The sequence below is a fragment of the Thunnus maccoyii genome, chromosome 11 (genome assembly GCF_910596095.1).
Source record: "Thunnus maccoyii chromosome 11, fThuMac1.1, whole genome shotgun sequence".
Lineage (NCBI taxonomy): Eukaryota > Metazoa > Chordata > Actinopteri > Scombriformes > Scombridae > Thunnus > Thunnus maccoyii.
The window spans coordinates 17378000-17405830 of NC_056543.1; the positions used below are offsets into that span (position 1 = coordinate 17378000).

General features: G+C 38.0%; 1 protein-coding gene across 1 annotated transcript in view; it reads left to right on the top strand.

The window, feature by feature from the left end:
* scn1laa (sodium channel, voltage-gated, type I-like, alpha) overlaps positions 1-24764 on the top strand; it is a 29535-nt gene extending 4771 nt beyond the window's left edge. The window contains exons 3-27 of the mRNA XM_042425595.1: positions 234-352; positions 537-617; positions 717-845; positions 1317-1408; positions 2192-2410; positions 3202-3265; positions 3431-3572; positions 7754-7960; positions 8691-8963; positions 10083-10421; positions 11995-12127; positions 12246-12484; positions 12582-12755; positions 12865-13242; positions 13427-13903; positions 16000-16132; positions 16243-16397; positions 16807-16980; positions 17230-17352; positions 19534-19809; positions 20000-20056; positions 20718-20855; positions 20965-21069; positions 21184-21454; positions 21567-24764. Of these exons, the coding sequence (XP_042281529.1) occupies positions 234-352; positions 537-617; positions 717-845; positions 1317-1408; positions 2192-2410; positions 3202-3265; positions 3431-3572; positions 7754-7960; positions 8691-8963; positions 10083-10421; positions 11995-12127; positions 12246-12484; positions 12582-12755; positions 12865-13242; positions 13427-13903; positions 16000-16132; positions 16243-16397; positions 16807-16980; positions 17230-17352; positions 19534-19809; positions 20000-20056; positions 20718-20855; positions 20965-21069; positions 21184-21454; positions 21567-22756 (5688 nt within the window). The 3' untranslated portion in view covers positions 22757-24764. The remainder of the gene's footprint in view (positions 1-233; positions 353-536; positions 618-716; positions 846-1316; positions 1409-2191; positions 2411-3201; positions 3266-3430; positions 3573-7753; positions 7961-8690; positions 8964-10082; positions 10422-11994; positions 12128-12245; positions 12485-12581; positions 12756-12864; positions 13243-13426; positions 13904-15999; positions 16133-16242; positions 16398-16806; positions 16981-17229; positions 17353-19533; positions 19810-19999; positions 20057-20717; positions 20856-20964; positions 21070-21183; positions 21455-21566) is intronic.
* The last annotated feature ends 3067 nt before the right edge of the window (positions 24765-27831 follow it).

The following is a 27831-nucleotide window of genomic DNA, read 5'->3' on the forward strand; positions in this document are numbered from 1 at the left end:
TCTAGCCTGAGGCTTTGAATCTTACATGACGGGAAGGCAAGGCCAGTAAAAAGGATTTATATGAGCTTCGAATGCAATATACAAAATGTGATTAGTGATATGTACACTGAGATGCGCGCTGCAAATCATAGAGCTAAAGTACTCTTTGATAGTAGTAGGAAGTAACCACATGATATGATACTCTTTTATAATTTTTGTAAACTATAATAAGATGTGCCATGTCTTTCTCTCAGACTTTCATAGTATTAAACAAAGGAAAGTACATCTTCCGCTTCAATGCCGCTCCTGCCTTGTACTTCCTGAGCCCCTTCAACCCTCTTAGAAGAATATCAATATGGATTTTGGTACACTCATATCCTTTTCATTAAGATATTAATCTTGTTTATGTTGAGACCACTACCTTAAATCTGCTGTTTGTCAACATAATTCAAGAATGATTTGTTTCCAGTGCTACCTGGCTTGAGATTTGGTAAATGACACATGACAGATGTTGATTTCACTCTGAAATAAGTGGCTTCCTTGACAACTGCCTGCAAATTGTTCAACATGGTGATCATGTGCACTATCATCACCAACTGTGCATTTATGACAATGAAAGAAACGGGAAAGAATGTAGAGTAAGTTTTTCCATGAATCACATGTTAAATCACATATACATGATGTATTGCACAGAGATGACGCCCTGTAGAGTAACAGCTGCATTTTGTCTCCAACAGATACACATTTACTGCAATCTATACATTTGAATCCCTCATTAAAATTTTAGCGCGAGGGTTCTGTATGGGGAAGTTCACATTTCTTAGAGATCCCTGGAACTGGCTGGATTTCTCTGTCATTGTTATGGCGTAAGTACTTCACAATCAATTTAGACAATTCTTTATCAATCTTTATATCTTTTCTCCATTGGTCCCTTAGTATAGTGCTTGTGTTGAAGGAGATAACCCAACAAGTTTTAAATTTTTATGTCTTTGTGATTTCACTGTTGGTAGCAAAAGCAACAGTTTTCTCAAAATGTGTTGGTAGCAGACTAATGGAGCTTTAACCTAAAGGATTACTTACCGTACATCTATATTAACAGTTATAATTTAGTACAAAAGCCCCTTTTTTAAATCTTACATTTGTATCACATGGGATTCAGTGTATATTTTATCATTTTACCTTCAACAATGTGCATGCCTCAGTATATACTGTTGCGTCACCTGTTACTGTATATACCAAAATGTAATTATGTATTCATCAATTTAAGATTGTTGGCTTCAATCTATGGTACATGTGTTATTGTCGAGATTCCATAGTAATTTTAAGTTTCCCTGCAGGTACGTAACAGAGTTTGTGAGCCTAGGCAATTTCTCAGTTCTTCGCACATTCAGAGTGCTGAGAGCTTTTAAAGCTATTTCAGTTATCCCAGGTAAGCAGTAGGAGCATGCACATGTTAGTTAGCATATTGCACGCTGTGCCCTCAAGCCTTCCTCCTCCAATTACCTCCCCTCCAACTCCCCAACTGCCATGACATGCGCATTGGATACTCCCCAACCTTACTTCTTATAACAGATATGTCACAGAGTTGTTTTTTTTAAATACCAAGGTGCTGTTTCATCCCCATTACATTCTTAAATTTTAAACAGCATTTTGAACCTGTTCCTTGTTTTTGCTCTCAAGTATCTATTGGGGCAATATTTGATTTTGTTTTTTGTTTGCATACAATAGTTACTCTATGAGATCTGTGTCTGTCAAACAATATGCTTTTTGTTTTTTCTTGCACTGATTTTTCTGAGTGGATTATTCCCTGACTGCTACTTGCTCCTCTTTGCTTGTGGTTAGTGAAGGCATGCATGCATGATCCTAGTTTTCTCTTTTACTTTCATCTGTTTTATCACCACTTTTGACCACAGTTTTGACTGATAAACAAACAGCATCCATGCTGTCAACATAACTAAGAGCAAAATGTTAACAACAGGGTGTGGCTAAAGGCTGCACCAGTTTTGTTCTAGCGTCTTTAGTATTTGAAATAAAAATCCTCAATTGTGAAAGATCCTCATCAGATGATACTGGAGGTACATGTAATCAATCAATGTGTTAGCAACAGAGCTCATTGACATTATGTTGTATTGTTTGCACATGTCTGCTGTTTATATTATATAATGTCTTTTAATAGACTACCCAGAGTAACGAATGATACTGTATCCGGTAGGCCTGAAAACCATCGTTGGTGCATTGTTCCAGTCAGTGAAGAAGCTGTCTGACGTGATGATCCTCACCGTCTTCTGCCTGAGTGTCTTTGCCCTCATAGGGTTACAATTGTTTATGGGTAATTTACAGCAAAAGTGTGTACTGAATGTTGCAAACGGGAGTAATACAGGCCAACAAGCTGACCAGGGAAACTGCACAACTGGGTCCGAGCTCAATAAGAGTAAGTATTTCATTTTCCTCCGTTCTGCTTATGCCTGCATAAAAGAATAAAAATTGGTGGGACTTAAGGGAAACAGTATTGAAGGTTATATTTGTACTACTGTTGAGATTTTTCCTGCTTTATGTCATTATTATGTTTCTAAGATTTTTTTTTTCACCACTGCCTGTATGTTTTAATCTTTATGTTTTCTTCCAAAATATGCAGAGTTACCACTTTATTTATTACTTTTTTACCTCTACAAACTAATGCAATACAATACAACAACCCAGCAAAATATCCTGTCTATGTGAGGCTTTTAAACTCTTCCACTCCCAGAGGACACCAGCGTCCACAGGTGACGTTACTGTCTTTCAGAGGCTGTAGCGGGCTCAGTTTTAAAGCTACAGAAAAGATACTTGTATCATATGAAACTAAAAATGGGTATATGGTAGAGGGGCAGGAGTGGAAGAGGTTTAGTTTTTGTTGACGATGTGTCATAGATAGAGCAGATTGTAATTTATGAGGCCATATTTAATGATGGCATTGTACTGGAGTGCACTATATCGAAAGAGTTGTGTATTATTTTTTCCTTAGAAGCACCATTTAATGTAATGCAGCCCATCTCTGTTGTCCAGAATTACCCCTCTGACACAGTGTCACCAAAAGCTGAACATTGCAAACTACCTATTAAACCTGTAATTCAGTGGACTTCCTAGCAACTACTGCTTTTGATTCAATAATATGTGAGATTCTGACAACAGTCCTTACTATAGACAGCAAAACTGTGATTTTCCTTCTTTTACCCCCACCAGGTTGTTATTATTACCTCCCAGGCAAACGGGATCCATTGCTTTGTGGAAACACCAGTGAAGCTGGGTAAGTTTATTCCCCAAGTATTAAAAAGGCTGGATATTAAATAGAATGAATATACTGTAATGCTTGTATGACATACAGTATGTCTCTGCATTAATGTTAAGGTACAGTGTAAACAGGGAGATGGGTGATTCCTCCTGAGCTTCACACACTCTCTGTTCGTTGCAGGCAGTGTCCAGAGGGGTACATATGCAAAAAAGTGGGAAGGAACCCCGACTATGGTTACACCAGCTTCGACTCATTTGGTTGGGCCTTCCTTTCTCTGTTTAGACTGATGACCCAGGATTACTGGGAAAATCTCTACCAGCAGGTAGGCATTGGAGTCAGAACAACTGGAAGAAGTTTTCTAAGCATATGATACATATAAACACATTTATGTTCAGTTATTATCGTTTTGATTAGTTAAGGTATGCGTAGATGTTTTTGTATATTCCATATGTAATAATTCTAGTCTATTTCTATATCTGTATATTATCTGTTTTATAATTATCAGTTACCTATTGATTTACAAATAAAGATACAGTAAAAGATCAAAATAATAAAATAATAATTAATAAAAAAAAAAAAAGAAAACTCTATTCTGATGCATTGTATACATGTTAAAAAGGTTAAAAGAAAACTTAGTTAAGAAAGCCATTAAGCCTAAGGCGTGTCTTGAGAAGAAACTGACATAAAAAAGGATTTTGGATTTCATTGACTAGCAAAGGTTTGATTACTTAAGTCTAGAAGGGCTGTGTCTAAGAAATGCACATTTTGGCCCAAGCTAAGAAGGTCAGAAATATATTCAGGGGCCAGACATGTTTTATAGTGATCAGTCAAATCTTAACATCAGTTCAAATATGCAGAGTTTCATGTGAAAGAAATTGGAGTATATTCTCTCATTCTGAATTTAGTGAGAAATTTGGCTGGCATTTTTCCCTAACTGGACTCTAGACAGGTGAGACTGGTATACAGTGAGTTATAGTAAACAGTTAAAATGAATGCACAGTTAGTAAATTCTTGAATGACATAATCTCACATATTTCTAATAAAAACAGGATTGTATAACAGCTGTGCGATGAAGAAAGTTTTCTTTTGATAATGTACCTCACAATTTGCATTGTGCATACATTGCATTACATTGCATTGTGGTACTAGTTTTTTTTTTAGGATCTTGAATTGCTAACCTTCAAAACGTTGTTGCTGGATAAAATATAGCTGAGTGTCATCTGCGTATAAATGAAAATGTGTGTCCATATAATGTGACCTAGTGGCAGCTAATAATAATAATAATAATAATAATAATAATAATAATAGTTAATACATACATACGATATTACATACATGAAATTCAGTTCAAGGAACTTCACATTAATTGCATAAAAACATTTTACAATTTAAAGGTTTCAAACAAACAAAAAAATACAATAAAACTTTTTTCAGTGAGATTCAATAAAATAAGCACGGCAATACAATTTTAAACAGTCTCCTTAAAAGCAAGATTGAAAAGGTGTACAGAACAGTTAATGGTGTGACTAATCTGGGGGAACCTCAACAACAGAATGGGTTATTTTTTTAAAACACAAATAAAACCAATTAAAAAACCAACCCAGGTATTCACTCACAATGTTTTAAGGCACCCATACAGTGCTGATAATGGAAAAAAGGGCAAATTGAGGAGGAGTAATCTATTTTCTAGTGTTATGTATTTTAATTGGATGAGTGAGTGAGTTAACAATGAGCAACCTCTGTAACAAAGCCAACACTGAAACACTGTGTGTAAGGGTTACTGCTGTCAGTTGTTTTTTCTTTTTAATTTATTAAAATATCAAGTCCAGTTGTTTTTAACAGCTGTGTTAAACTCTCACTCAGGGTGAACCAGTTGCTTTAGCTACTGGTTTAGCTTCCTGGGTTTTTTGGTTGCTCAGTGGCCCTGTGAAGACAACGTCTTTGGTGGCATATAGATCAATTTTTTTTCACGGGTTGGTCAGGAAGCTATATTTCTATTGTCTGCTTCTTTAAATACATCAACAGCTGTTCTGGTGCTTGCTGTATTAAGGAAGGGCTCCATCAACACAAAGCATTCTCACATTACAACATTGACATTAAAAAGAACATTTGAAGCACACTGTTTAAACAAACCTCTAAATGACGTGCAGGTGCATCTTGGCCAGAGGGAGCAAAAATGAGTCCTGACGTGACTCAGACAAAAACATCATAAAAGGCTTTAAAAAGGCATACACTTAACATTGTAAGCAGCGGCCGCCCTTTGACTGCCCAGCAGATGACACCGCCCTGTTGTCTCTTCTTCAGTGCTCGGAGTTAGATCATGGTTGTAAGCCCTACCTGCCTTTGTTAAATGGTGCGATGACATTGACATTAATGTGTTAAAAACCAAGGGACTAATCATTGATTTTAGGAAAAATAGTGACAAATCAAAGCTAGCATCATACATGGCGAGGATGTTATAATTATTGACACATATAAATATTTAGGAACAGTGTTCGACTCTCAACAAAACAAAAGTTTCTGTGAAAACAGGTGTCGGTTGTCAAGCGTGGACAACAAAGAATTCACTCAACGTGGAAGGTTAACACTTATGTCTGCAACACTATTTTATGTAATTTTTTATCAATCATTAATTGAAAGTCCCTATATACACTATAATATACACTATATTCACTATAATGCCCGCAGGCCGGTGTTATAATACGCCCCTCAGGAAAACAAACCGCTACTCTAAGTCTTTCAATCCTTCTGCTATCTAGCCACTAAACGCTGACAGTGGTCATTTTAAATGAATGCCACACTCTTTTAAAACTATAACAGGTGTTTTGGGGTTTTTTGTTTGCTTTTCACCTGGCTCTGCACATTAGCTGTTAAGGCTAGGCTAATGAACCCACAAGCAGGACACCGAGGCAGGAGGCAGCGAGTGGGGTTGGAAAAGGATTTATTTGCAAGGCAGTAAAACTGGGAGGCTGGGGCCAAGGTCTGGACCGGTAGCTGGGGAACCTGGGGGCTTGGGCTGGGCGTGAGGCTGGGTACAGGGGATGGAGCGGGGAGCCAGGTAGAGGGATAGGCTGGGCAGAGGGAATGGAGCGGGGAGCCAGGCAGAGGGATGGGCTGAGCCGGCGAGGCAGGAGGACTGGAGACAGGGCAGGGGTTAGGCTGAGGTCTTCTGCAGGCACAGAGAAACAAAAGTTAGGCAATTGCTGGATACTGACAGAACAGTAACAAGTAGGCTGGAAGCGTGACTGACTGTATGAACAGAGTCTACGATCTGGCGGTGAGTAGGACGTTGCACCCAATATTTAAGCAGACCTCCTGATGAATGGCAGCTGTTCGCCCAACTCCCGCACACCTGTCTCCACTCCTGCAATTAGAACACAGACGCAAGAGAAAGAGACACACGCATACACACCCCATAGGAGGAGGCAGAAGTGGAGGGCATGACATTAGCCTGCATTTATGGGGTGACCTGAGGGTGCCAAAGAGTGTTGCTGAATGCTTAATTCCTTAAAACTTATGTGAATTATTTTTGTTTTGCTTGCTTTTCACCTGGTTCCTTGTGTAAGCCTGCATATAGAGGGTGACCCAAGGTACCTGAATGTGTTTGCTGCTTGTGTTCCCTGCACCCATGTGGTGACCTGCTGTCTCTAACATATTGTTGCTTGTGTGGTTTTTTTGTGTGTGGACTGGGTAAGCTGTAGCACTGAATTGCCATTCTGGGATAAATAAAGTGGCCTGAGTCTGAGTCTAATCTCAGCAGGTTAAACAAAAAGTAATACAACAAACAACAAATATCACACAAATGAGTGTTTTTAGCACAGTGTGTAATTGGGTAGCATATTAACAAGCTCTCCTCTATGTCAGCCACTCTTGGTCATACTAATAAAAGTCAAATGTGATCATCCTCACAAAAAATAGATTTAAACACACATTTGTAATTGCTGTTTTATATTGGAGATAAATAAGACTTACAGCAACAACAGGAAGTCAACAGACTGCAGACCTCAAACCTCCACCCTGATCCAATAATCTCCATAGTTACAACAGGTTGACCTGAGAGTGACACTGGCATGGTGCATGAATCTGCACAGCAAAATCATCTTTACAAGCAACTGGCATATAAAATCATTAAGCCATCTAACCAGGCTTCACAAATGGTCTCATTACAGCGTCAAAGGGTCAAAAATGTAGGTTTTGAATTAGTTTATAATGCTGATCTAATCATTATAATTCAAAATATATTCATATAAACTGTACTTCTAGGTGGGCCCACAGCCACAATATCATAATCATAATCATACACTTTTTTTTTTACAGAATATGGCACTTGTATAATTTACAGCAAGGCAAGAAATTAAGAATAGTAAGAGGGAAAATTGACAAGAGTAAAGATAAAATAGCAGGGTAAAAGAAATAGTACTCATTAAATCTAAACAAGCTAGCAATTATAATTACCCATACTCTTCATCAACTCTACCAGAACATTGTTTGTGTTTCTTCCAGACGTTACGGGCAGCTGGAAAGCCCTACATGCTCTTTTTCGTGCTGGTGATATTCCTTGGTTCCTTCTACCTGGTCAACCTGATCTTGGCTGTAGTGGCTATGGCATATGAGGAGCAGAGTCAGGCGACCATTAAGGAGGCTAAGGAGAAGGAGGAGGAGTTTCAGGCCATGCTTGAGCAGCTGAGGCAGCAGCAAGAGGATGCACAGGTGGGTCCAGGACAATATATGTCATATGTCACACCATCCCTCTGGTACAATGATTTCTAGCAGAGACTGATTCTGATTAAATAACAAAAAATTAGGACACATCTTGTTTTTTATACTACTCGAAATAAGATTGTTTTTACTGACAGCGGATGAAGAAAAGCGAACGAGATGTGTATTGTTTTTTTTTCTAACCAATGTGTCTATGGTAGTTGACTTAGATAGTATTCACGTGTACACCAGTATCTTAGTTATGAGTCTTGCTTGGTGTTTTATCATATTTGAGATATGATGTTTTGTATGATGTCATGTGGTTGCCAATGGGCATGGATCAAGTTGCTGGACCAGAGCCAATTTTTTTGTTTTGATTGTTTTTTTTAGGTATAATTATGTTTCTTAAAATCTTCCACTGCAATCTGACTTGCTTCACAGTTCATAACAGTTATCAGAAACCTAGACAATTGAAGTTTTTTACGGAATCTTCCAATCCAATCATAACCAGGATATTAGTATAACATGTTTACATAGTTGTTGTATTCCATGTTGTGTGCAATAGGGTGAAGACCCATTGTTCCCATCTATAAAGCCAAGGTGCTCCCATTGAACCTAACTGCTCCATTAATACACATAAGCAGTCGAATCATCACTTCTCTGACACAGTGTCAACAAACACTGAACAATATAGCTTCACAAAGATTTATTCCACTTGTTTTCCCTCATTTTCCTCCTCTAGGCAGCAGCAATGGCAGATGCTGCAGAGAGTGGGGAGGTCAGTGATAAAGGTGGCGGCACTGAGAGCTCATCAGACAACTCCAAGCTCAGCTCCAAAAGTGCCAAAGAGAGACGCAACAGGAGAAGAAAAAAAAAAGTGGAGGAGGGCAAAGGGGCTGATGAGAAGTTTCCAAAATCCGAGTCTCAGGACAGTATACGCAAGGCTGCGCGATGCCGCTTCTCTGTGGATGCAAACCTGCTCAACTATGACATGAAATGCTCGTCTGCACATCAGGTTCAGTACAAATCCAGTGTCAGTTATATTCTGCTACCTATTTATAATGAGCTTAATATGTCCCTCCGTGATTTTAAGCCCCTTTTATGCTGTACATTTTCTACCAGTATTTATTCATATTTATTGATCATAAATCAGTCAACAATGATACAATTTCCATAATTGGTAGACATTTCATTTTTTCAAATTTGAGCCCAACCAAATGGCAATGGCATAAGTTGTAATATTCACTGTTAACAACTAGATTTTCAGAATAACTGGCTTTTTGTTGAAAAATAACAGACAACTACTGTAGATGTAATGTATAACTGACTACAGATGTAAAATCATCCAGATATGTGTTGTAAAGCTTTGTCTAACCTTTGTCAATGAGAAGAGCATCTTGCTTTTGTCGAGCTCTTTGCAGAGCTCAAAATGAATGACAGGCAGGAGAAGGAAATGAATTGTAATGTGATTACCACGCCTGGACTTACAGTACAACAGTTGGCAGATAATTGTAAGCAACTGTTGGACTTTAGACAGTTCAGTACACGTTTTGTTATTTATATTTGTTTACTTCGCTGATCCTATACATTATATGAAATTATGCCTCATACAGAGTTTCTTTCAGTGCTATCACCTTGACACATCATCATCATCATCATCATCATCTTCATCTTCATCATCATCATCATCATCATCATCATCATCATCATCATCATCATCTTCTTAGTCTTCTTCAACTTCTTCTACTCTTGTCGTCAATCATCATCAAGATGCATTTTTAATTGTGCAATTTTCCTTTCCTTACAATGCTTCATCATTATGACCATCATCATCATCATTATCTTTTTCTTCATCATCATTATCTTTTTCTTCATCATCATCATCATCATCATGGTCATCATCTTCTTCTTCATGCTTACCATTCATCAGTATGCATTTTTGATTTTGCAGTTTCCTTACAATGCCCACGGATATCATTATGTTCATCATCATCATACAGTTTTTTCTTCATCTCACCACAGAAGTCTGTTTTATTGTCATTAGTATATATGACCGTTGTTATCGCACCGTAGTTTCCTCTTCACAATCAACGTTTATCAGTACAAACCACTGAAGAATATCTTTCTTTCTTAGTCCTTTCTAAGTTTTCGTGGACCCCTTTTGTCATTGCGACGGAACAGCAGGACCAGCATTTTCAGTTTCCGAAGCCAAACACAGGACATGGGCTCAGAAAATGAGTTTGCCGATGATGAGAACAGCATTTTTGAGGACAACCTGAGTCGGAGGGGCTCCTTGTTTGTTCCCCGGAGGTGTGATCGACGCAGCAGCAGCATGAGCCAGTGCAGCTTCTTGTCACATTTCCTACATCCATCCAATGGGATCAAGCACAGCACTGTGGACTGCAATGGGATTGTGTCTCTGGTGGGTGGGAATTCACTCCCATCATCACCTGCGGGGCTCCTTCTGCCTAAAGTGACAGTAGATACAGCCTCCGCCGGAGACAATGTAAGAAAGGGTTGTCTAGCCCAGATGGCCCTTTTTCAGTTGTTGTATGGCTCCGCTGTGTCCTCAGTTGCGTTTCTGTTTCGTTCTTCTTCTTTTTGTCCTTTTCCTGTCCGACTCACACTGTATGTTGTACAGTAACTTGTACTGTAGAGCACACATACAACACACTTTGTACCTTCATGTGAAATTAATATTTCAACCTATAAACTACATTATTCAACATTATTGAACATCATTTTGCAAAGTATACCAATGGTTTTAAATACATTTCATTGTTCCAGGCAGCCGTTGGATTCTGTTCATTTCAGAGGGAAATTTGCAGTGAACATTTTGCTATATGTATTTATTTATTTAATTCTGAAAACTCTATGATGGTGCATTCAGTAACATTCATCACTTTACAGTTGTAATGTAATTTAAAATTGAAATTTTTAAAGGATATGGCTGGTGATTTTCTATATTTTTCTTATTGTCAACAAAGCTCATGTGCAGAGCTAAACCCACAATGAATTGATCCTACAATTACTCAAAAACTATTAAAAACACACACTGTTTGACTGGATGACAAGTTCCTTCACCGCCAAGAGTTCTAGACATGGTAGTTTGTTTAAAAACGGAAAGACTAATAACAGCATTTCACCCTCTGGAGAGTAATTCTTTGTAAGGCAGATGCCAATGTGCAAATTACAATTACAACCCCTAGACTTTGTATTAAAGCTGTTTAAAATTTACCATGTAGTACAAAGTTAAAAGGTTGTGATATGTAGTGCAACAAGCTAGCGAAGCCCTGTAAACAGAACAATCATTGTTATTAGTCTTTGGAGCCATTTCAAAACAAACTACCTTACCTAAGACTTTTTGTAGTGAAGGCTCATGTCATCGAATGCAACGGTGTGGCTCATTGACAGCACAGAGGATTACACTATATCAGGCTTTGGATGCACACACAGCAAGTAGGATCAGTTCATTGTTGGTTTGGCTCTGCACATGAGATTAAGAAAAGTATAGAAAGCTGCCAGCCATATCCTTTAAAGAGCCCATGCTCACTATTGTATTACCAAACAACAATAATAGCAACATAACTTTGAACACCGGTACAGTCCTCTAAGTTTAAAAATATAAGCAATTAGCAAATTTGATTATCTTTTGAAATTGTAAAGGATAAAGCTGGTATTTCAACTTGAGAGCATTCATGACATACAGGAAGTGATCTGTTCCCACCACCTTTATTAATGCTGTTCATAATGATATGGAAGGACATCAGCAATGTTCCTACCATTCCACTTGTGTGCTAAGTTGTCAAAGAGAGCTTTACTGTAAGATGACCTTATTGCAATCAAACTATTATAGACTGGATGATATTACTCAATACAGTACAATTATGGTCTAGAGTCAATCAATCAAAGATATACGCAGATTTCTAATGCATTATTTCATTTCCTTTTACTTTTGTAGCTTTGCTTTTGTAGCTACTGTATAAGCTACTGTACATGCTGATATGTAACACGGTTGCATCAGTAACAATTGTTTCTGTCTCCAGGCTGACACCACTGACACAGAGTACAAACAGACTGGCGGAGGAACACACCGGGAGTCTATTGACTTCCTCGAGGCCCCAGCAGCCAGAGACAGAACTTATAGTGTAGCTAGTGTCATAACCAGCACACTGGAGGGTAGGTATTGTATGCCACAACATGTTTACCCAATCTTCATTATAACTTGGATATTGAAAAAGATTATGGCTACTTTCAGGCAAAAACATTTTTGTTTTAACTCCCCTGTGTACATCAGAGTTGGAAGAGTCGAGGCAGAAGTGTCCTCCTTGCTGGTACAAGTTCGCCCACGCCCTCCTCATCTGGGAATGTTGTCCAGCATGGCTAAAGGTCAAGAAAGTGGTTAAACTAATTGTAATGGATCCATTCGCGGACCTAATCATCACCACCTGCATTGTGCTCAACACATTATTTATGGCCATGGAGCATTATCCAATGTCTGAGAGTTTCACCCAAATGCTGTATGTGGGCAATGTGGTGAGTGGACTGTGATGAGTAGGATTTTTGTCTTTTTTGTGCAAAATAGGTGCCATTTTCAGTTTATTAATGGTGAGTATTTCTGTTTCTTGAAAAGGTGTTCACTAGCATCTTCACAGCTGAAATGGTCCTAAAGATCATTGCTCTGGACCCATACTACTACTTTCAGGAGGGATGGAATATTTTTGATGGAATTATTGTCAGTTTAAGCTTGATGGAGTTTTGTTTGACAAGTGCGGTTGGCATGTCTGTCCTGAGATCATTCAGATTGGTAAGTGTAAATATGCACAATAGCCAATATATTGCATTTTGAGCACAGAAACATTTGAAATAACTTTTTTCTTTTCTTTTTCTTTTCTTTTTTTTTTTTTTTTTTACAGCTGAGAGTATTCAAGTTGGCTAAATCATGGCCCACTCTTAACACACTGATCAAAATAATTGGTAACTCAGTGGGGGCTTTGGGTAACCTGACCCTGGTGCTGGCCATCATCGTCTTCATCTTTGCTGTAGTGGGCATGCAACTGTTTGGAAAAAACTACAAGGACTGTGTGTGTAAAATCTCACCCAGCTGCAGTCTGCCCCGTTGGCACATGGATGACTTCTTTCATTCATTCCTCATTGTGTTCCGAGTGCTTTGTGGAGAGTGGATAGAGACCATGTGGGACTGTATGGAGGTGTCTTCTTCACCTTCTTCTTCTTCTGGAGCGGCCATGTGCATCATAGTCTTCATGATGGTCATGGTTATTGGAAACCTTGTGGTACATTATCATCTCTTGTGGTTAATTCATAAGTCCAATTCATCCAACTCAATTGATCTATCTAATTGATTTAAAGAATAACCATCCATGATACAGTTATATAGCTATACATGTTTTTTTGGTATCATGAAGTACAGTAGCTAAAAGATAATGCAATCTTACATGAAGTCATATTATCTGATAGGTGCTGAACCTGTTCCTGGCCCTGCTGCTGAGTTCATTCAGTGCTGACAACCTGGCAGCGACGGAAGATGACAGCGACATGAACAATTTGCAGATTGCCATTGGACGGATTCACAAAGGCATTGCCTTTGCCAAGTCCCTTCTCCGAAGCACCTGCAACAGTGTCTGTCTCAGGGATAAGAACAAAAAGAAGGGTGAGGACAAATCCCTGGATGAGCTCCACAAACCTTTAGGACCAAATGGGGTCCCCAACTATACAATCAAAGACCCCAGGAATGGCAACGGGGATGTGATTGGAGTGGACAAAAATGGCGACAAGTACATTGTCAGCAGCAAGAGTGATGATTCCATAATGTCTTTCATCAACAATCCCAGTCTGACTGTCACTGTTCCTATTGCTGTGGTAGAGTCTGACTTTGAAAACCTCAACACGGAGGACTTCAGCAGTGCCTCATCTGATGCAGCAGTATGCCCAATGGTAAGGATGTTCTTGTTGTAATTGGTCTTTCAAGGTGCCTTTGCTGTTAGAGATAATTTAAATAACACTCCTTTAAAACCAAGTATTATCAGCCATATCAGAAGTAGACTGCAGTTTGTGATGTGTGATGGATTAACAAAGGGTTTCAGTATTGTTTGTGGCTCTCTATGTGTACATCTGTTGTTGTGGAAAGTAGGATGTTCCATTGCAGTAGTCACATTGAAGCACTTAGCCCACAGTCCACAGCAATGAGGTATGAGCATGTGACATGATGTTTCCCCTGAAGTTCTCTAAACCATGACCATTTAACAAGGAGAGGCCATATAGGCAGGAAAATACTAGATTACATTATGTGCCATTTAAATCAGGATGCAGGGGAGCAGAATCCTCCTCTTAAGGGGACTGTTTGCTTTATGTTGGAGAAAAGCTCACAGTAGGAAAGAAATTAAAAGAACAAACATATTTTCTATTAAATATTTTCTGTGATGTTATGTTACAAACTTTTTGCTTACTTGTTTATATTTATATTGGTGGATAGGCACCAACATTAATTTACTGCATTATTTTATGTGAAGATTTGTGAGCAGTTTCATTGTTGCGCATGTTTGCTGATCCTTTACAGATGCTCTGATGGGAGACTTGTAAGAACACTTTACTGTACATTACACTTATCATGGAGTTGCCTGCCACATTTACAATAACCATCAACCTTTTAGTGGACCACTCATCTTTTTTTCTTTTTTTTTTGGCCTGACTTCATTCACCTTCCAGTGTTGAATTTGTATGTTTGGGGCTGTGTTGATGCTATAAATGGATTTTTTGCAAAATGAGGTGTTTTATTTGGTTATTAATAACCAAATAATCTGCTTATTATTTGGTTTAGTTTTTTTCTATTGTTTTCCTGTCCTCTTTCTTATGTCCTCAGGGTTTTGACAAAACAGTGAATGGATTTTACTTGTGATTGTTCTCAAATTTAACATGAAGCACTTCTGAAAGAAAACAGAATGGATGGATTGAAGCCTAATTGGTGGCACAAACACATTAACTTTAGTGCTCAGAGTATATCGCAGGAACATGCTTACATCATTCCCTGCACTGCATTAGCTGGTCCCAGAACAGCTTAGTGCTCCTGCATTCTCCAGCAAGGCATTTAGGCTGTTTTCATCTACCAGCTATTAGGAGACACACCCTGTAGAAAGTGATATGACAACAGGCTGAGGGAGAGACCACATGGCTACTGAACAATACTGCCAGAATTCAAGATTCTCCAATGAATTTTAGATATTTCTGCTTTATTAAATGTACTTTTTTTTTTTTTAATTATTTTTATTTCACGGGACACACTTGGGCATATTTTCTGTGTATCTAATTGGCCAAGCAAACATTTGGCAGTTATAACAAGTCATACAAACAGATGCAGTATGCTGTTATCCTTGTACTCATGTTTATCTAAATATATAGCAACCACTGTATATTAAAAAAAAATAAAATTATAGTGACTTTCATGACCTTTGGCATATTGTCATGTCTGTGAGAGTCAGGTTTCCTCTTTTACATTAAGTGGAGTTGATTAGGAGGCTAGACAGCAGTAGAAGCTGTAACATACAGTCAACTCCTCTGGTGATGGGCACTCGACTGCTCCTCTGCTCTCAAGCTAATGAGGGTGCCCTAATGATTGGCATTTTTTTCAGTTGTTGAGACTTGTCTGTTATGCAGAAAGAGGACATATGCATATGTGTTTTCATGTCAATAATTAAACAATTTAAATCTTGTTACAGAGGGCACAGACACTGATACATGCATGCTCTTTATTTTCAAATCCGTACATTTGATTCAAACTTAAACTGAATGCATGTAAGTGATTCTTGTGAGGCCCTTCTTACCAACAGCCTTAAACAAGACATAATCTGTTCCAAAAATACCAACAATTATACTGGTCTTGTACGAGTCTCTTGGTATTTTTGGACTTTTTTTGTATGGAAACAAAACTTTTGGAGAGAGATAGAGTACATGCATTATATGAACAGACAGCTGCTCCTTACATTTGCCATCATAAGCTCATCTAACGCTATATTTTTCTTTGGCTTCATCTACAGAATGTAGATGACGATGGCCAGCTCAGCTCCTCAGAGGGCAGCACAGTGGACTATGGGGAAGGTGGGGAGGGAAGAGAATCTATAGATTTTGAATTAAACGAATCTATGGATCCTGACGCCTGCTTTCCTGCTGGTGAATATTACTGCAACTACTGCCGCCACTTAACCTTCTACAGCTTTGGAGTCAGTCTCATGCTGCATATTACACTGCTAAAACACCATCCCCCCTTTGTCTCTGCGCAGGCTGTGTGCAAAAGTTCCAGTGTTGTCAGGTAAATGTGGAGGTGGGCTGGTGGAAAATATGGTGGACACTAAGAAAAACCTGTTATCAGATAGTGGAGCACAACTGGTTTGAGAGCTTCATCATCTTCATGATCCTGCTTAGCAGTGGGGCACTGGTAAGTCTCTGTGGGAAAAAAAAATGCTGATAGAGTTGTTTTTGATTTGGCTGCTCTCATTTATTTACATATTGTTTTTGGCATTTGTCATCAGTAGAGTCTCAAACAACTCAACTGCATTTAAAGAGTTTTCCATTTAATGTTATTGAGTTAGTGCCATCTCACGTCAGTTTCTTGTCATTGCTATGGTTTTGTATACATTTAGAAAACGTCTCATTCTCTTTAAAGTACAGTCAAGATTTTGAATGAGGTTAACAGGTTTCTATTGTAAACACATTCTAAATGTCATGCATTTACAGATTACTCCTTATATCTTTAAATAACATCAACTGTGACAATTGGCATATTTGGCATTGCTGAAACTTGTATCCACAGTTAATCACTCACTATCTTTTTGATTCACATCCAGGCATTTGAAGATATCTACATTGAGAAGAGGAAGACCATTAAAACGGTGTTGGAGTTTTCAGACAAAATCTTTACCTACATCTTCATTCTGGAGATGTTACTGAAATGGGTTGCGTATGGATTTGCCAAGTATTTCACAAATGCCTGGTGTTGGCTGGATTTCCTCATTGTTGATGTACGTTGAAACATCTCTCTGCTTATACATAAAAAGACATATAGTGAAAGTTATTTATTTTTAACTTTTTGAGAACAATTCTTGCGATCTGATAGATCACTGTGAAAAATTACTACCACAGTGTGTGGAAATGCTCCCTTTTGCTTTATGTGTGCCCTCTGAGAGCTTGCATGTGTGTGTGTGTGTGTGTGTGTGTGTGTGTGTGTGTGTGTGTGTGTGTGTGTGTGTGTGTGTGTGTGTGTGTTCCAGGTTTCACTGGTCAGTCTGGTAGCCAATACCATGGGATGTGCTGAACTTGGTGCCATCAAGTCTCTGAGAACCCTGCGAGCTCTGAGGCCCCTGAGAGCCCTGTCACGATTTGAGGGCATGAGGGTAAGAGTCATTGGATTTCCCCACCCACTCTGGGTCCTGGTGCATTACCACCAGCTCACCACACTGGGACAGAGCACGGGCACTCTACAGTCTGGTGAAGAGCAGCATATACAAGCTCTGCCACTTTGCAAGACCTAAACAGCAGATACCACAAAAATATGTTGCATGTAAATGAGGCATTCCTCTTCTTCCCTGATCCTCTTTCTCCAGTAGTTATTTGTGCTAAGAGTTGACTTAAATACTTAAATTACAAAGTTGATCACTTTCTTTGAATAACCTTCTAATTATTCACTAGTGATGCAGAATTTTGTGAAATTATTTTTGTTATTTTTTGCTTTCTTGCAGAAAGTTAGATGATAAGATTGATACTACTAAGTTAGAGTAGTCATGTGCACATTCACAGTGGGACAGAATGCTAGATACAAAAAATCAATACAATTGCAATACAAGGACTACCTGCACTGCTCCCTTTAATTTTTATTATAGATGGGTCAAAACATTGCTAATAAAAAGATTGATACTACTCGCATATCTGTCCATTAAATATCAAGCTGCAGCCAGTACCTTAGCATGGCATAAAGACTTTAAACTAAGGCAAACGGCTAGCCCGGTTCTGTCTAAAGGGAACAAAATCCTACCACCACATCTAAAGCTCACTAATTAACAGGTTATATATCAGTTGTTTAAAGAGGACCTGTTATGCTTTTCCTTATTTTCAGTCATATATATAATGTTACAATGACAGATGTTCATATTAAACGTGGATAAAGTGTCAAATAATGAGGTAAACATTGGTCGCCTACAGTTCTTCATCAAACATCTCACTGACTGTTCTCGCTTGCACTATTCCTCCCTGCATTATTTCTAACTGATCCGCTGAACAAAGAGCTCCAAATATCTCCATATGTTGTTGTGTCGACCAGTTTTTAGCACTGCTAACGAATCTCAGCTAATTCAGTAAAGAACACATTTCATTTCCTTTAAATTCTTCACAATAAAAGTCTGGTATTATTTAGTCATTTAAAAGTTTTTAATATGAAGCTGCAAAAGCAGGAAATGCTGGGTTTTTATTAGAAGTAACTTAACACAAATCTGATACAGCTGCCCCTCACTAGGCTTCCTGAAGCTCGCCAATCAGAACAGAGTGGACTCATCGGGAGGGAGGCCTTTAAGAGACAGGAGCCAAGAGTGGCTGTTAAGAGACAGGCTGAACCGAGGGGCTGCATAAAGGGCCAGTATAAGATAAATAAAGAGTTTTTTGAACTGTGAATCACACAAAGTTACTCTAGCTAGCTTTTTTGCCTTGTTTTCAGTCTTAATGCTAACCATACCCTGGCTCTAGCTTCATATTTAACAGACAGATATGAGAGTGGTATCAATCTTGCCCACTAATTCTCAGCAAGAAAGCAAATAAGGGTATGTCTTACAAGTGGCGCCATGTCTGTTGTAACAAGAATAAAACAATTTTTTTTTTAAACTGCTTCTTATACCATTACAATATTTTGCTGTGCAATGCAAGCATGGCTTAAACAGGGGTTGATAACTTATGTAACTGAAGGGGGAGGGTTGTCAGCTGCTGAAATCAATGCAGCATGTATTGATTAGTTGCTTTCGTATTGTGGTGGTCTAGATTTAGAGCACTGTTATGATGATGGTCTTTCCTCACGTGGTAGCCAGTGAATTCCCTCATTTGCATGAACAGCTTCTCATGTCTGTCAGTAGCAGTACATTAGTTTCCATTATAATTTCACAGTTTTGGATATTGTTTGCTGGAGTCTTTAACATTTTTTTCATGTTTTATTTATGCTTTTGTTTACAGTAAGCACATTTTGTGGTGTCCTCCTGCCTCTACAAGGTGTTCTGTTTCAATGTTTCTCTAAAATTTAGTTGTAACCCATTTAAATCACTTTTGGATACATAGTATATTTTATTTCATCAATCTCCTGCCTCTTTTCCTAATTCTTTCCCCACTTTAACCATGCAATTGTCATTGTGAATGAGCTTTGGTGTTAGTCATAGCTGTGATGAGCTCTTGCTGATGTGCATGTTGGCACTCAAACATTCACTCTTGTGTTTTCCTATTCTGACCATTACTAAAGTATACAGTGTTGTGCATCAATTCTACATTCTGTGATCTCTGCCTGCAGTAAATATGGGTTATGTTTGTGTGTTGGTGTGTAGGTGGTTGTCAATGCTCTGCTAGGAGCCATTCCTTCCATCTTCAATGTGCTGTTGGTATGTCTCATCTTCTGGCTCATCTTCAGCATCATGGGAGTCAACCTATTCGCAGGAAAGTACTACCATTGTGTCAACACAACCACAAATGAGATGCTCCTTAGAGAGGTAGTGAAGAACAAGTCAGAGTGTGATGCCTTGGGGAAAGACGTTGCTCACTGGAAGAATGTTAAAATCAACTTTGACAATGTTGGCATGGGTTACCTTGCACTGCTGCAAGTGGTAAGTAATAGATAATAGTAATTAATAGTAATAGTAAAGATAAGAATAAATAGTAATAGATGTAGATAATAGCACAGAGTTTGCATTTTTAAGCTTGTAAATATCTCATTTGCTGTATTGGTGGAAAATAGGTGGAAACATCAAAGGGTTACTACAACATTTTTGTTGATATTTTTCCATTTCGATACAGGCTACGTTCAAGGGCTGGACGAAAATAATGTATGCTGCTGTTGACTCTCCACTCAAGGTGATTCAATTTCAAATTCAGTTCATCCATGTTGTAAACTGTAAACTCTCATAAACTGTGCTTCTCAATTTTCATGAAATCAAACCACATTTTTGATACCTGATAGCCAGTCAATGTGTTTACATTCTGAAATTACCTCTCTATATAATAGTTTTAATTGTTAGTGGTGAAGTCTGCCATTTCAATACTGGATTCGAATTGCCTTCACATACACAGGGGATTCACAGAAAACAAGGAATTTACATAGTGCAGTGTTATTGTAATTTTATGTCATTGATATCAGTCTCACTGTTTACTGTCAGACTGTACAGAGCTGTTTGCATTTGTTCAATTGCCAACACACGTATTGTGAAGTAGTCACAGGAAACAATGTCTTTGTATCTGAGGTTAACACAGACTGTTACTTCATCAAAAATGCATCTAACAAACAAGACAGTGGCATTTTTGGCATTTTTCATCAGCAGATCATTTTTAATTTTTGCAAGGGCATAATAGACCAAGAAGAAGCAGCCCCAGTGAGTTGTTAGATGAAGAAGTTGCCAATTTCTCAGTAAGGTGTTGAGTGGAAGTAACTACGGCTGCCATCAAATCAACCAGGGCTGAAGATTTAAGCATTATAACTGTAACATTCTGATGTCTCCATTTTCTTTCACTTTTATAGCAAGAAGACCAACCAAAGTATGAGATCAACCTGAAGATGTACATGTATTTTGTTGTTTTCATCATATTTGGAGCCTTCTTCACACTCAATCTCTTCATTGGTGTCATTATAGACAATTTCAATCAACAAAAGAAAAAGATAAGTATCTAAACAAAATTTGATATTCTGACTTTAATTTCACTGACATGCAATATTTAAAAGCATTACATGCTGTAATAATTTAACATGCCTTGCATTCCCTCTTTACTTTGGAGGTCAAGACATCTTCATGACTGAAGAACAGAAGAAATACTACAACGCCATGAAAAAGTTGGGATCAAAGAAACCACAAAAACCTATTCCTAGACCATCAGTATGTAACTTTAATCATGACTGCATCTAATCTGCATTGCAAATCTTATCTTATCTTATCTGTTTTATAGAAACTAAAATGTATTTTTGTTTCTCTGCCTTGTGTATATTTCAGAACAAGATTCAAGGATACCTCTTTGACTTCACCACGAAACAAGCATTTGACATTGTAATAATGGTTCTCATATGGCTCAATATGGTAGCTATGATGGTGGAAACTGCTGAGCAGTCACCACGAAAGAAAAACATTCTATACAATGTTAATCTGGTCTTCATTATCCTCTTCACTGGAGAGTGTTTGTTGAAGATGATCTCACTCCGCCAGTACTATTTCACAAATGGGTGGAATATATTTGATTTCATCGTGGTCATTCTGTCAATCATTGGTATGACCCACCTCTGTCTACTGTGGTGCTGAAATGAATCATAATCATTAATTTTGTCAGTATACCTGTAGTGTTTACAGTTTGTCTAATATGTTTTGCTTTCTTTCCTCAGGCACATTTCTCTCAGATCTGATTGAGACGTATTTTGTTTCACCAACCTTGTTCAGAGTCATCCGATTGGCTCGAATTGGCCGCATCCTCCGCCTTATTAAAAGTGCCAAAGGAATCCGCACACTCTTGTTTGCCTTGATGATGTCACTTCCTGCCTTGTTCAACATTGGTCTCTTGCTCTTCTTGGTTATGTTTATTTATGCCATCTTTGGCATGTCAAACTTTGCTTATGTCAAAAAAGAAGAGGGCATTGATGACCTTTTCAATTTCGAGACATTTGGAAACAGCATGATCTGTTTGTTCCAGATCACCACGTCCGCAGGATGGGATGGCCTGCTAGCTCCCATTCTTAACAAAAATGAAGACGAGTGCGACAATGCCACGGAGCATCCTGGTAGTTCTGTTAAAGGAGACTGTGGAAATCCTCCTGTGGGAATTGCTTTCTTTGTGAGCTACATCATCATCTGTTTCCTTATTGTGGTGAATATGTACATTGCAGTCATTCTGGAAAACTTCAGTGTGGCCACTGAGGAGAGTGCAGAACCACTGAGTGAGGATGATTTTGAAATGTTTTATGAGGTCTGGGAGGAGTTTGACCCTGATGCAACCCAGTTCATGGAGTACAATAAACTTTCAGATTTTGCTGATGCTCTGGAGCCACCATTACGCATAGCTAAGCCTAACAAGATCGAACTGATCTCTATGGATCTCCCTATGGTGAGTGGAGAACGCATTCACTGCCTGGACATCCTGTTTGCATTCACGAAACGTGTTCTAGGCGAGGGTGGGGAGATGGACATCCTAAGGGGGCAGATGGAGGAGCGCTTCATGGCCTCCAATCCTTCCAAAGTGTCCTACGAACCCATCACTACCACCCTTCGCCGCAAACAGGAGGACACATCGGCCGTGGTCATCCAGAGAGCATTCAGACAGTATGCAAGGAGACATGCTACCATTAAGCCCTCTGACAAATCCAGGGATAACATTCAGAAGGATGAAACACTCAGTGACAAAGAGGATCTTGTCACAGACAAACTCAATGTTTCTAGTGCGGATAAAAATGACCTAACACCTTCAACAGCCTCTCAACCTCCATGTAACAGTGTGACAACAAATGGAAAAAACAAATATGAAAAAGACAAAAGTGAAAAGGAGGTTATGGGCAAAGATGTCAGGGAGCAAGATATATGAAAGAATATTGGAGATGCAACAAAAACATTTTCATTAATGACAAAATGTTTACAACCTCTGAAAGTGACTAAGACATCCATTTGACTCCCTCTCTTAGTATGGATAACTATGCCAAATTGACCATGCTTAACTGAGTCTAAAGGTTGGTACCTAAAAGGGAAAATTGGTTCATTCAGGCAGTAGTGGGACCATTTCGTTTAGGCTGTTTTCAGGAGCAAGGAAGCCTTTTGGCTCTTTGTGAGGTTGGGCAACATTTCTCAAAGTGTTCTAAAAGACACATTAGTTAATGCTTCAACTTCTATTGCGGCTAGTTCTGCTATCCAGTGTCTTGAATTATGTTATATCACTGACTGTTTGTTAATTTACCTACTTATTTTTCAAGCAGAAAAAAACAGTTTTAATGTTATTACTTTTAGAATGAATAGCTTGGTTGATCGCCTTTTTATACACTTTTTTTACTCTTCAAAAGGGTTGTCCCTTCAGGGGTAGTTTTTACAATGAGCAGCATTGCTTTGAGGCTAGTCTTGCTAACTGATAGCACTTAAAATACTTGACAAATCCAAGAGACAATGTTGGAGTTGCTGCAGTTAACTAGCGATGCAGACCTGCATGAATGTTTCTCCATGATTATGCATGCTAGAGTGTACTATTTTCATCAGCCTCCTTCCCTCCCTGTCCATTACACGTCATGATGCAAAGTATACAGTCACGACATGGGTGTTTTTATACAATAACTTCAAAATCCAGCCAAGTACGTCAAGTATGTTTGAGTATCAGTGTCAGAGCAGTAACACTTGGCAGAAATACTTTGCACATTCAGTTTTGTTGAATCATCAAGAACACTCACATACGTCATCTCAGCTTGCTGTGTGCTACCATTGTTCCATTTACGATATTAGTGATTACTTGCAACTTTTATCATGAAACTGCTAAAAGCAGACTCCTGAACTGAAGGACTGTCTTTCAATGCTGGAAATTCAAGAAAAATTTTGTTTGCACACTGTAAATGACCCTGTTCTAAGTTACCTCGCTTAACCACAAACCTCTGACAGTTTGCTCTGGGAAGATTATCTGTAATATTGTCTGTTTGTAGGACAGGAGCATCACTAGTTAGTGCTTAAAATGTTTAGCATCTCCAAAGTATAGGTCTCCTCCGTGTATCTACTTGTCCCTCATTTTGTCTGTTTTCTTTCTTACTTGTTTTTGATGATGAACCTCAATATGTATTCCATAATGAGTATGGAATTATGGAACAATTAATATTTATTAGCTGTGATATAAAACAAATACTGCATATTCTTCATGTTCTGTTGTATTCAGGCAGACAGGGATATGATACATCCAGCAGTCGCTGTAAGGTAAAAAAAAAAATGTATATGTCTATGAAAAAAGTTATATGAATTGTCATTTTTCTTAACAAGACAAAGCCCTGTGTTTAATTACTGGTGATGTTATATGATTATGCTAAGATTTTTTTTAATTCAACCTTTAACTGCATATTTTTATTTGGCAATGACAACTGGGAAAAAGGACAATTGATGTTTTATTTTTTGTGTGTGCTTTGTAAACTGTTTTTCACAGTTTACCTCTCAATCTTTATCATGATAAATATCTAAGTCGGACAGATGATGGCTCGGAATATTATGAATGATTGTCTCAAGGATATGGCATTACACATCGTGTGTGCCCTTGGCTGTTTCCTACTTCTGTTTACATTTTATAGTGCCAGTTCTGTTACTTGTCAGGTCTTCCCATAGCTATGACATCAACCCTAAACTGTGTCGCAACTACATCTGTTGTTCCATGTTATAAAAGTATAATTCCATTAATGTAAGTATATTTTGCATGTAATTAATACACCCAATACTTACACTATACTTTATACATAACGAAAGAATGTTTTGATTACATAGAATTTAACATTTCCCATCATTCATATGCATAATGTTTGTAGTGTATAAAAAACTGCATGCAAGACACTGCTATAACCCATTTCACTGAAAAGCCAAAAGAATAAAGATTACATGTACCTCAAGTATGCCTAACACATTCATTGATTTTATTATGGTATATAAAATATATTTATATACTGGTATATTATGTCACTTATATAAGGTCCGTTTTCATTTAATTTGTGTTTCTTACTTTTGGGATTGAGCATGAGAGTGGGTACCTTTTACTTAAGCTTGTCTAAGGTGGTTTAACAGTATGTAAGGGTGATTAGAGTAATGCCCTTAATTTAAGCTCAATATTGTTATAACATAAAGTCAAGATGAAAACAAAAAGGACATGTAAGTCTGTTGTTCAGAGCAACAGACTTATACTTACAGACTAATATATCATTTTTAAAAGATAGCTAATCTTTTGTTGTTTTTATTTTCCTGAGGCTGAGCTTGTCAGCAGTTGTGTGGTTCATTTGTCTCTCTGTTGTGTGCAGTTATATGCATTATTTACATACTCACATTTCTTGAAGTTTGAGGTGACTTTCTTGTTCAAACACTAAATGTGTATAATATACCTAATATACTGTAATTTAAAGCACTTTTATTCACAGGAATGAAGGAGATCTTTTATACATTATACTTTTATACCAGTGGGACTGAGCACAGTCTAGTCAGAGAAGGTCTCTTGTCCAAATCAGTGGTGGTCTGTGGTATAAACCACATAGGAAATTACCTAGGATGCCAATACATCAGGGGTGCACAGACTCATCAGCACCCAGTAAATATATTTCATTATAGATTGTAAGGTTATTATTATGTGCCTTAACTGCTTAGCCATGTAGCTTAAAATTGAAGATATTCTTGTAGACCTTCTGACTGAGAAGGCATCCCCCACTCCCAAACCAGTCCCTCTTCCCTCTACCTGTGGTACCTGCCAGGTAGTGAATCAGCAGTAAGAGGGAGGATGACAGAGAACAAGATGAATGAGTGATAGTGACTGATTACTATGTTTGAATATCACTCAGTGCTTTGATGTCAGGAATATTATGTAATTTGTTAAAATTTTAGATTATTGAGTGTGTAGTGTATAGTGTAGTGTTGTATGTATTCTTAAAAAACATAACTTCCAATCTGTCATGAACTGATTATTGATAAAGTACAGGGGGGTGAATGAACGTTCGCAGAGAACACCAAAACAGCCGGGACCACCAATGGTCCAAATAGCATCAGAGATATTCAGTAGAGGCTGATTGCTGACAGGGCATTGAAGAAGGGAATAAATAGCATAAATGTATCACAACTCTTAACTCTTTTTGGCTAAACTGGCAAACCATTCGGAGCATTACTGTATTATCTATTAATCCTACATAAGCATGAGTCAAATTAATCAACACTCATCCAAAATTTACTGTCAAATACTTACTTTCCTCTCCCTGGTATGAATAAACAAAACTTACTTAAGTGTGATTAATTAATATTTCTCTCAATGAGACTTTTCTTTCTTTTTTTTTTTTAGGTTTGAATGTAATTTAGAATTTGTAATAATTTGGTTTCTTCTAATTTGATTGGAAAAGTCTGAAAGTTGCAAAGTCTTAGACAATGTATATGTAAGAAATAACCACAATTCTTAATGCATTTCTTAAACAAAAGAATTAAACAAATATTTTCTTCCTAACATTTTGGTTATATTACATATTGAAGCTGGATTTTAAGAGCTAATGCCCTTCCTCAACTGTGCTTCATTTTTTTTTGGTAAACAAATGTAATTGATATCAGGAAAGCAAGAATTCATGATCATAGTTGAATGAAACTGATAAGTAATCATGAGTCTATCTTAATAACTTACAGTAGAGTGAGGGGATTTAATTTAGAAAAATGGATCTAAAGTGCTAACCATATAAATGATTCAGAAACATTAAGGCTTTACAGTCAGTCTTCATGACTGTTACAATGATGATAGCTACCAAATCACAATCAGCATTAGTCAGTTATCAGTGCCCTTTTCACATGAAAAATGTAATGAGTACTCAAACTGTAAATGGCTCAATTTATCACTTTAATCAAATTAAAGTGGCATGACAATACACTACATGTAAAAATTTCTTCAAAATATTTTAACCTCCAATGGCCAAGAAGGGATTTCAAAATGAAAAAAATTGTACAGGTTTATGATATTTTCATGTTAGTGTGCAGGATGTTTTATCTGTTCAAGGAGCTATATTCTGGTTTCTGAGTGTGCTTTGAGGCTTCTGCCGGAAACTATTAGCATCTTAAGAGGGTGGAACATTTTATTAATTATTAATAACAGTCCAAATATTCATTACAGTCCAACCCTCGCTTTTACCTATTGTGGCTGATGAATCCAGAGGGCAGTAAACAAGAGGCTGATGGCAGAGTGCTGATTATCCCTGCCATTCTGTCTCAAGATGATGATATGATTATCATTTTGCACCACACCCACTCACAGTACTTAATGGCTCACATGTTTTCCTGACAAGCCAGCCAGCAGAGCAATTGAGTGGTCTATGAATAAATGTTCACTAGCATGTTCCCAAAACTCAGGACATCACAATAGCAGCAAACTGGCAATTATATTTAAAAAAAGGTCAAAAGATTGTTTATCTGTAGGCACAAAATCTTTGCTTATAATGTCATCCATCAAGTGATGTAAGAGAACCAGTATACTACGAAATGTACCCTGTGATTGAAACCAGCACACAGCCCCACTGATGGCAACAAGTGGGGTTACAGATTCCTTATTTTAATGACCAGTAAATCAAGAGTGATTCTGCAGATTCTCCTTGCCTGTTGCCCAGCAACATGACATCAAGCTCCTCTGTTAGACTGCATTAGGGTGAAAGGTCGGAAGTTGGTCTGCGTCCGCACCCCTGGAGTCTCGCAAGCTAGGCAATAATATGTGGACATGTGATATGTGAAAGGATGTCTGTTTGGCTTGGGATCCTGCCACTGGCATGCATGGAGGGGCATGCCGAAAAACAATTGAGAGAAATCTGAGAATGCTACCCATAACAGCTCTGTAATTGTATTTGCTCTAGATAGATGGGAAGAAAATCCCATTAGATTAGGTAGTGGTGAGTTCCTCCCCTACCTTCCCAATGTGCCAATAGACAG